Source organism: Euleptes europaea, chromosome 8, assembly GCF_029931775.1.
Source record: "Euleptes europaea isolate rEulEur1 chromosome 8, rEulEur1.hap1, whole genome shotgun sequence".
In the NCBI taxonomy this organism is placed as follows: Eukaryota; Metazoa; Chordata; class Lepidosauria; order Squamata; family Sphaerodactylidae; genus Euleptes; species Euleptes europaea.
This window is the reverse complement of record NC_079319.1, coordinates 68,527,574-68,538,108: the sequence shown is the minus strand read 5'-3', so window position 1 is coordinate 68,538,108 and position 10,535 is coordinate 68,527,574. Positions and strand designations below refer to the sequence as shown.

Below are 10,535 nucleotides of genomic sequence, written 5' to 3'. Positions count from 1 at the left end.
ACAAACTGGAAACATATTTTTCTTGAAAAAGGAAACAAGCACTGTGGGGGGGGGAACACCTGTCCTGCATAACAGTACAGTACATAGGATTTAGACAACTATCCTTCAAGATTATATCAGATTAGAGTGTTATTTCCTTTTCTTATAGGAACTCAAATATACAAATTATGGTTTGGAAGATGATGGATTTTCTACCATTATATGCCCATTTTATTATTTTTACCTGAGTAACCATCAGTAAACAGATTACAAGGCAATGTATAAGATGACTGCCTATGTGTCTACGCAGATTTAGAGCTCTGGCAGGTGTGGGGAATCTTCTTTCTCAATTTAAATTAAAGCCAGCTCGCTTGGACAAAGGAATGTTTATGGAATCAGGCCCCTCTATTGAAACCGGAGGGGAAACTGTTCCTGGCAGGGGAACTGGGAACAGACACAGGAACACCCGTACCCGAATGGATCGCTGAACAGGAGTTTGGGGCCCTGCCTATGGCTGCCACAAAACTTCCGTTCACGTCAAGGGGCCTTGTGTAGAATCACCTCTGAAATTATTCAAAGTAGCAAAAAAAAAAAAAAAAAAAAAGCACTTGGTGGATTGTTCCCATTAAGTAACACAAGGCTAACCGCTATACATATGAAATGGCCAGTGCTGTGCTCACAATACAAATTTGCAGATTTACAAATACAAAAATGGGTAGGACCCACCCTTCAAAACATTTACTGAACAGGAGAAGTCTTGGCAGTCTATACAGATCAGTAGGCGCAGCAGAATTATGTACAGAAATGTATTTTCACCATGTTTTGTGCAACTTTTGCCCCCCGTGTGCATCAGAACGGCTGCTATCAATAACTCAAGATATCCACATGTCTTAATGTGGCGAGCGATGGAGAAGACAGAAAAGAGAACTGCAGCTCCCGAACTAATACTGTGCTATGCAGACATCTGTACATAATTCGTATAGTGCATATATCAGAGTTACATATAGCAGCAAATACAGACAATGGCATTTACAGTTTTCTAGGTTTGTTACAATTTATGTATGTGGGAATGAATTAACATTTCTACCAAAGAATGTGGTTGTTAGGAAATTATGACCGGGGAAGGGGAGACATTTCTGACCCAAATGAAGAAAAATTAGTGCAGTAGGAATAAATCCTTTACAGTAGTAATTAAATCAATCAGAAGCAGTATTAATTTTTAAAAAATACACAAAAATGAACTTTGTCTTATCTGGGTGGTTTTGTTAATATCGGTCACCATGGAATCTATCAGATGCTCCTTATCAGTTGCTTTTGTGCTCTGCTTGCTCCTCTCTTTTCTTGTCATTCTTTTCCTCTGTTTAACTTACCCCGGACTGCCGTAGGAGGAGAAGCAGCGTCTAGCTAGAATCACGTAGGTGTATCCTCCCCTTGCCAGATGTTTCAGTCATTTTTACGAGGTAAGTTTGGAGTAACTCGGAGGGGAGAATTTACGTTTTAAGTACTTCAGAATATAAAGTGGAAGACAGCTGACGACGGTGATGGCCGACACTTTCCACAGGAAGGTCACAGTTGTGATAAAGGCAAGATCTGTGAACATAAACCAGGGAAAATAAGTTATAAAAGCAGGGAAGAAGAGAATGACCATTGTGCAAGGTCAATAAATATCACTATTGTTTGGGGCAACAATGTGTCAGGAACAGGCTATTTTTACAATATAGTTGATGTCACATGAATTTTTACAAATACGTTTTTCTTCATTCAACTGTTTGTCCTGTCAATGAACTGAAGGACACTCCAAGACAAGACCTAGAATCATAGAATAGAATCACAGAGTTGGAAGGGATCTCCAGAGTCATCTAGTCCAACCTCCTGCACAATGCAGGAAATTCACAACTGCCTCCCCCCACACCATCAGTGACCCTCTACTCCATGCCCTGAAGATGGCAAAAACAAACAAACAACCCCCCCCCCAAAAAAACCTGCAGGATCCCTGGCCAATCTGGCCTGGGGGGAAATTGCTTCCTGACCCCAAAGTGGTGATCGGCATTTCTCTGAGAATGTAAGAAAGGGCCATGAGAGCCAAACACTGATGAAACCCTTCCTGTCCTCATGATCTGCCTAAGTTCACAGAATCAGCCTTGCTGTCAGATGACCATTGAGCTTCTGCTTCAAAACCTCCAAAGGAGAGCCCACCACCTCCCGAGGAAGCCTGTTCTACTGAGGAACCGCTCTGACAAGCAAAGAAGAGTGGTGAAGAGTCTCTCTTCCAGGAGATCCAGTGCTGCTCACACAGGTATGAACTAGCAGGCAACTTTGACTATGCAGGAAACAACTTTCCCTGCACACCCCCGTTTCCCAATATTGACAAGATACCTTTGGAATTAAAAACAAACAAACAAACAAACAAAAAAACACCCTGAATGTTACGGATTTATGCACGAATTTTCTTTTCCCATTAACCTTGATTAGTTTCTCAGCCTGGCTCAAATGGTCAGCGTTCTCATGAGGAACATTTCGTTGTCAAAGCCAGCTCAAGAATTTCACCTTATGTAATCAATTACATCAACATGTCTTTTTCAGGGATGCAGTTTTACCTAATGAAGTGGCATGGTTAATCTACTAAATTGAACACACCAATTAAAATTTGGCCCCGGCCCCAGTTAAAGCAACAGGTCTTGGGACACTCAAAGGACCTCTGTGCTGTGCTCTAGCTCCTGCTTTCCTCTCTCAAATTGTATAGTCAAGAAGCTACAAAGGTGTCTTTTCACTGCAGTTTGCATCCAAAGCCATTTTGTCAATGCTTCAAACTACAAAAAACATATGACATTCAGTTGAACTCAATTTAAATATATCTTTCCACCCTGCATTTTCCACAACATTCACTCTGTACTTAAGATATTTGCACCCTAATTTGTAACAGGGAATATTTTTACCAACCCCAAATTGGAAGAATAATATTTCTTAGATAGCCTTTCTTTCTAACAATGAGTGACATCTTTTTTTCCAGTTAATGGCAAACCTTCATTTGTAGCTGACCTGTTCAAGATTCTCAAAAAGCACACCCTTTTGAGGATGTGAAATATGCAAACTTAAAAAAAAAAAACGAATACATGAATCTTTCCAATAAAAAATATTTAATGCAATTGACAACCCAAGTATTTATAATCAGTAGAGTCTATAATGGGCTCTTAGTTTTTTTTTCTCCCAGTGCCAGAATAATAAATATTTTGTGAGTTTTGGTGCTCTGGGATGCAGTTTACTTAGGGAACAGCAATTATACCTACCTAAGAAAGCTCCGAAAGACACTCTGCCTATACCTGCTCCGACAGAAGAAGAAAGGACAGATTTATAGAAAAACAAGGGAAAAGGAAGAGTATACAAAAGGAATGTGTTAGAAAGCACTGAAAGGTTTGAAATGAGTTAGTATCTGAAGACTACTCTCCTAGAGACTTAATATGTAAATGAAATACATTCCGAAACATATTCTCAAAGTGAAACATTAAAAAGCAAACTTAAGAGGCCACGTTATAGAGAAGCACGCAAATAGCCCTGTGTGCCCCACATGGTTTCAAATTTGGATGCAAGCAGTGCAAGCCAAAGGGGGGTAGTTGCGCTGGGAATGGCACAGCCATGGGATAGCAGGGCCAGCAAGCCGCAGAGGAAAATGCCCCAAAGCTCGTTAAATGGCTGTATGCAGTTTCATGGGCAACAACACAATTTTTGCTGGTCTAAGTTCACACCGGGCAAAAGGGGACATTCCCGGGGCGAAAGGGCTTAGGTACCTGACTAAAATCTGCCCCACCCATGGGAATGCCACCTTTGGCGCCAGTGGGAACCCTTGTGCCGGAGGGACAGTGCTGCAACAGCTGCAACAGCGTCCGTGCGTGGTGTTGCTAGCTGCTCCCTGGCACTGGCGTAAGTGCACATTTGGATGGCACAAGTGGCACTTATGCCGACACTGGGGCATGCTGCCCCCAAAGCCCTTTTGCCCCCCCCCTTAGGATTGCACTGTTAGTGTAGGGGTTGTATCCTAAAGGATGCACGTGAGTCCTTGGAATAAGGTTTGATGCTTATGTGCAAAAAACGTCATTTCATTTTAATAAGCTGCATTTCATAACACACAGTAACCAATCAACACCTCAGCTAAATGTACACTGCAGAATACAATCTAGACAAAATTTAATATTGTCCTGAACATTTTTATTAATGACGAATAATTTTATATGACACCTTATAACAATACAGCGGAGGACAGCTTATGCCAGTGATTGCTACTCACCAAAATATTCATTTAGAAATGCAAGAGAGGCCACATAGCAGCCAAGACTGAAGAATTCAGCCACCACCATTAACCAGTGCCACGTTCGTATGGTAAGTGCAACCATCAAGAGCTCGGTCAGGATAAGAGCAGTGAAGGAAATGGCAACGACATGGACAAACTCAGATTCGAAAAGCAGGAGAGCTCCATACATCAAAATGCCACCTGACAAGGGCATATATAACATCACAGATTAGAACAGATTCGAAATTTTATTTTTACCCCGCCTTCCCCCAGCGAACCAGGCTCAGGGTGGCTAATATCACTGATATATATACATACAATAATTTTAAAAACAGTTAAAACGACACTAAGCTAATACATTTCCCTGTAAATGGTGCTATATTAAATTCCCTATGAGAAGAAGAAGAGTTGGTTTGTATATGCCGACTTTCTCTACCACTTAAGGAAGAATCAAACCGGCTTACAATCACCTTCCCTTCCCCTCCCCACAACAGACACCCTGCTATGACTTGATCTGTAACAACCCTAAACAAAAGGGTAAATAATAGTTTTGACTAATGATACAGTTCAGAATTTGAATTATATAACTATAATTCTATCAAGAAAATTAATATGATTTATATGTAAGCACTATTATTTCCAGTTCCATATGTTAAAAGCACAAAAAAAAAAAATCCACAATGCACTGGAAAAAGCCCAATTTAGCTTGTATTACAACATAAACTTCATAAAACAGCAGAATTGAATTACAACAGAATTGAATTACAACATAGCTTCATAAAACAACAGAAAGAAACACAAAATGCAAGAAATTTTAAGCTTTGTGAATTTAAATAAATATTTTAAATAAATTTAATTTTGAAGCTGAAACAGTATGCTTAGTGGACAGAAATTATTAAAGTCTGAAAAATCAGCGAGATCTCCTACCTTGATAAATACTGATTAAAACCCAGATGAGGAAGGTCTTAAATGACAAAGATCTTCCCTAGAGGAATAGCAAAGGCAGGTAAGTTAATACGATGTTTACAAAGTGATTTCATATAAACACGATTTGATAACTTTAATAACAGAAACCCAATTATTTAAATAAACCAAGAGCTAAACATACAAAGGCAAAACATTTTATTTTATAGATTCAGCAAGCAAGAAGTTAAAAGGTTATTGTTGGATCCTACGAGCCTTCCTGATGGTGCGAGAAGGAACCATCTTGCCCAACCTCATCCCCCAGCTCCATCCTACATGGCTTTTTTTGTCTATGCAGATCCCATGGTCTTTCTTAAGGGCCAGCGTGGTGTAGTGGTTAAGAGCGGTGGTTTGGAACGGTGGAGTCTGATCTGGAGAACCGGGTTTGATTCCCCACTCCTCCACATGAGCGGCGGAGGCTAATCTGGTGTACTGGATTTGTTTCCCCTCTCCTACACATGAAGTCAGCTGGGTGACCTTGGGCTAGTCACACTCTCTCAGCCCCCACCTACCTCACAGGGTGTCTGTTGTGGGGAGGGGGAGGGAAGGTGATTGTAACTGGCTTGATTCTTCCTTAAGTGGTAGAGAAATTCGGCATACAAAAACCAACACTACTTCTTCCTCCTGGATTTTGCACCAGTCGAAAAGCTGGTAGGAGTCAACCGCAACGCTTGCTCCAAAACTCAGGAAGAGACTATAACGAACCCTGCGTTCACTGTTCGCCACAGCCAGATTTTAAATCCCAGAGCCACTGGAGTTTATTAAGAATTACAATTAAGGGAGAATGATGACAAGTCTGAAGCAATTTTTGGTTGTTAGAAAAAAAACAGGCTACTGTTACATTACTGACTGCCATTAACACTGAACCCTAAAACATTTACTTTAAACTTGGTGGTGGTGGTGGTGGGGGGATGAGTTTCAAATTTAGAAGATAATGAATGGCATCATTACTTTTAAGTCTGTGCAGTAACTACAATTCTATCTGAAAAAAATAGCTCTAGTCATTCTTATCAGGGAGCTGTTACTTTTTGATTACTGACAGTGCCTGCCATCTAATCTATATTCGCACTTCACTTTCCCCTTGAAATCAACACACTGGATTGTATGTTGGATTGTATCCATGTGCCGTGACTTCCAACTGTGAAGCATTTCCCCCACACAGAAGGGCAGCTGTCGTAAGCGCAGCTGAAATCTTGTAGAGTTCTGAACTGTGGCGAATTTTGCTAAATGTAAGAGGTTGGATTATTAAGGGAATTTTGAGGTTGGGACAATAAAAGCGAAGGCGGGCAATTCTGAAAACACTGTCTGTACAATTATAAACATTTCAGCAGGTGCAGTAGACACAGCTGTACCTTTAATCTAGCGAACCTGTTTCTCTGAAAGGGAAGGTGAACAACAACAGTTTTCTATGGAAATAGCAGCAGATTTCGAGGATTATGATCTTCAAGGCATCTGCTCTTCCCCTAGTACCTTCAGAGCTTCATACCGAGAAAAAGAATACTGCACGTACAAAATCATACCCTTATCCACTTCAGATGTCCTTACCTTAGTAAGGTCTTTGTAAAGTTCAGGGTACAGCAGTGCCATTTCTGGTTTAACATCCTGATCCAGCACTAAGGAGAAGACTGGAAACATAGTGTATATGGTTGCATACCTTGGGGAGGGGAAAGTTGTTATTTTAATTCATACCTTCACACCATTAACTCTCTCCCTCCTCCAGTAAAATCATAAATTCTGTGCAAGGTACAAATCTGGCCTCCCCCCCACTGCCCCCGTTTTTCACAATTACACACAATTTTGATCCTGGGCATATGTGCCTCTGTTTTGCCCCCTGTATGCCTAGGAGATCTTGACTGACAACAGGGAAGACAATGACAGTCAGGGCATGTTGGTGCAGTGAAATTTACGCATGTTTTCATCCCACGTGATAAACCAAGCCAAGGACTCAGTGGGCGTCAGTTCACAAAAGTGACTTTCATGTAGTAAATTTTGCACCACATGGATTTTCTCAAACATTCGTATTGCCCAGAAGGCCAAAGGGGGGAAAAACTCATGGGGGACACACCAAAGGAATGCTGGTGTTCAGCTCAGTAGCTCTATTTGAGGAATATAATAGGCTTCTGTCGTAATGACCGTCCCTAAAATATATATATATATATATATATATATATATATATATATATATATATATATATATATATATATTTGCAATAATTTTTCTTCAAGAACTGTAGCTTTTACTTACCCTACCATTAGGAAACCCTGGTATAAAGGAACAGACGCAAAATAGAAGACTGAAGAAAATACAGCCTGGAGAAAGAACATAATTAATTACATCAGAATTGTTACAGACATTTATCACTCTACATGTGGACATTATTCAAATTACTAGAGCAAAAACTTCCAGAAACCATTTCCCATCCAAGTGAGAAGAATTAAATACCTGCATAGTTGAAATAATAAGGCCTCTGTGCATGACAAACTGACCAAGTGCTGCCGATCTTTTGTAACTGTTGCGACCATGGACCATCAGTAGCCTGCCAATGTGCTTAAACTGTGTAATGGAAAAGTCGGCCGCCAAGGAAGCCTGCTTTCCCTCCTAGATTGGGGAAAACAAGCCACATGTTCAACTAACAAAATTATACGAGAGAAAAAACCACGAAAACGTAAGCAAGGAGGAAAATTTTCTTTTCTCCTTTCACTCTTTCCCCCACTTACCCTCTCGATTGCCTGTGCTTCACCGCACCCTCCATCTCCAGCTCTCTACTCTTTCTGGCTCCAAACCACTTGCTACCCCCCTGCTCTCCTTCCCGTCAAACTGCCCTGCAGTGATGCCTTTTACTCCCTCTTCCCCCCACTCCTGGTTCCCCCACCTCATTCTGTTGTCATGGACCATTATCGGTTGCTACAGCAACCCAAAATGCCCATCAACGTTCTTTGTTCTGTGATATCTGTGCACGCACAGATGTTGGTGTTCTGTTGTTGGGGTAAGGGGGTTAGCCCCCATTTAAAAATATATAGAAAAAAAACTACTTTAGTCCAGTGTGCCCCCTCCTTGCAGATTTTTTTATATGCCTGGAGGAGCCATACATGGTTATTAAGCTATAGAAGAAAGAACAAGAGTTGGTTTTTATATGCCGACTTTCTCCACCACTTAAGGAACAATAAAAACAGCTTACAATCACCTTCCCTTCCCCACAACCTTCCCTTTCCCACAACAGACACCCTGTGAGGTAGGAGGGACTGAGAGAGCGTGACTAGTCCAAGGTCACTCAGCTGGCCTCATGTGTAGGAGTGGGGAAACAAATCCAGTTCACCAGATTAGCCTCTGCCGCTCATGTGAAGGAGTAGGGAATCAAACCTGGTTCTCCAGATCAGAGTCCACCGCTCCAAACCACTGCTCTTAACCGCTACACCTTATACAGTCTATTAACAATGAGCATCTCCAAGCCTGAAAATAATGATTTTAAAAACATTACACACACTTTCCCAATTGTAATCACAACACTCCAATGACTGAGACATACATTCACTCAATGTTTACCATTTCAACAGAGTGATTCCAATACATTACTGTTAAGTTCACATTTAATTCAATCTCCAAACGACATACCTTCCCTTCAATTCCAATTCCACAGTCTGCTGCCTGGATCATACTGACATCATTTCCTCCATCACCTGGAAATGTGTGAAAAGTTTACTCACATATTTCAGATTGTTCTAGCCAGCTTTTAAACACTCATTAACAGAATTCTGTGTTACTTTGAATTATTTTAATGAGTAACTGAAATTAACTTTTAGGTTAAAAGTAGATTTGCTGTCTCAGTTTTCAAGTTAATTCAAAGAAAGTTTACATACCTCTCTCTTCACTTTCTGGTCTATATATAAAGGATACTTTAAAGAATATACAATGAAATAAAGACCCTGTGTTCAATGGTCTCCAGGAACATCAGGATGATGGAAGGGGTGGGTAACAGTGAAGGGAGGGGTAATAGCTTAAAATCCCCCCTTTCTGCAACTGGAAGTGCTTACTGTGAGCAGACAGGGCATCTAAGACCCAAGTCATTATTAAAAGCGTATTACAAAAGCGTATTACAAAAGTCTTGCCATGCCAGTCTAACTTCAATTAAATTTATTTTTCAGTACTGTAAACATATATCATTAATTTGCCAATCAGAGTGAAACTAGAGCTGATGCTTACCTATTGCACATGTACGTTTTCCAGTGTGGTGCTGCAATAATTTTACAATGTGAGCTTTTTGGGTGGGTGAACATCGGCAGCACACTACGGCCGGACACTGACATGCCAATTCTACAAATTCATGTTCATAGTACTTCAAACAGACCTAGACAAAGAAGAATTCGATTTGCTTGACAGTCCACAGAATTCCAGCAGTTTTTTTTTTAGCTTGACTGACACGGGGGTAAGCACTTAGCTGAAAGCAGGATCACTTTCTGTACTATGACCAAATCTAGAGTTACTAGTCATCATGGACTACAATCACAGCTGGTAACATGTAGAAGACAGCTGATTCTGTGGCAGCAACTACCACTGCTGGAGTGAGAGAAGTTACTGCGAAGCTTAAGTAATGGCTTGTTTCTTCTGCAATGGTTATCATACTGTGATAAAAGTAGCAAGTGCATCTCTGGCAGGACACACTTGTCCCTTCTTTAGAGCATGGCCACTGTATATAACCCTGCTCACCCTGGTGTATGTTACACCAGCATGTTACTCAAAGGGGCCAATTTGGATAAAAATTGACTTGGACTAAGCAAAAAAAATATCGTTTGACGATCATGCTAGGTAACACATGAAGATTTTACAAATATCAGAGTGTCACAAGAACAGGGTTGACAGGGTCACAGCCAATACATGATATGAGTTATTTATTCCGCAATAGAGTCATCTGAGATGCAACACTCTTTTAAATAAGTTTCTTCCCACGTTCTGCCCTTTCATTCTGCCATACATGCAAAGAATGGGTGTGAAAATGAGAACACATTCATTCTGAATTAAAGCAACACCCTAAAACAGGTTCTAACATAAAGCCTTAATGCAACCTTTTTTACTGAACAGTCTTAGTGGAAAGTACTACAGGTTTATGCATTCCTGCCCCTACAGCGGCAGGGAAGGAAAAAAAAAAAACAAGCTATGGTGATTTATAGCCCCTAAGCACTGTTCTCATTCAGAGAGTTAGGGCACTATGCAATCTGTCCAGAGAGCCTGTTCTGACTGCCGGTCCCCAAGCAGTAATCCTTGTCCCAGTTTCACAGGGTGAGGGAAAATACGGTTAGTAGCATCAGGTCA

General features: G+C 40.8%; 1 protein-coding gene across 3 annotated transcripts in view; it reads right to left on the bottom strand.

Moving 5' to 3' along the window:
* Nucleotides 1-1,427: 1,427 nt before the first annotated feature.
* Nucleotides 1,428-10,535, bottom strand: part of ATP9B (ATPase phospholipid transporting 9B (putative)) — a 233,069-nt gene continuing 223,961 nt past the window's right edge. Inside the window, exons 23-31 of one of the 3 annotated variants that reach the window (XM_056854816.1) lie at nt 9,429-9,573; nt 8,841-8,905; nt 7,671-7,826; nt 7,473-7,537; nt 6,773-6,881; nt 5,192-5,249; nt 4,262-4,465; nt 3,267-3,299; nt 1,428-1,569 (exon numbers count right to left, since the gene is read on the bottom strand). In XM_056854816.1, the coding sequence (XP_056710794.1) occupies nt 1,433-1,569; nt 3,267-3,299; nt 4,262-4,465; nt 5,192-5,249; nt 6,773-6,881; nt 7,473-7,537; nt 7,671-7,826; nt 8,841-8,905; nt 9,429-9,573 (972 nt within the window). In that variant the 3' untranslated portion in view covers nt 1,428-1,432. Of the gene's footprint in view, nt 1,570-3,266; nt 3,300-4,261; nt 4,466-5,191; nt 5,250-6,772; nt 6,882-7,472; nt 7,538-7,670; nt 7,827-8,840; nt 8,906-9,428; nt 9,574-10,535 lie in introns of those variants that run through there. The other 2 variants (XM_056854817.1, XR_008933488.1) reach the window with 2 other exon arrangements.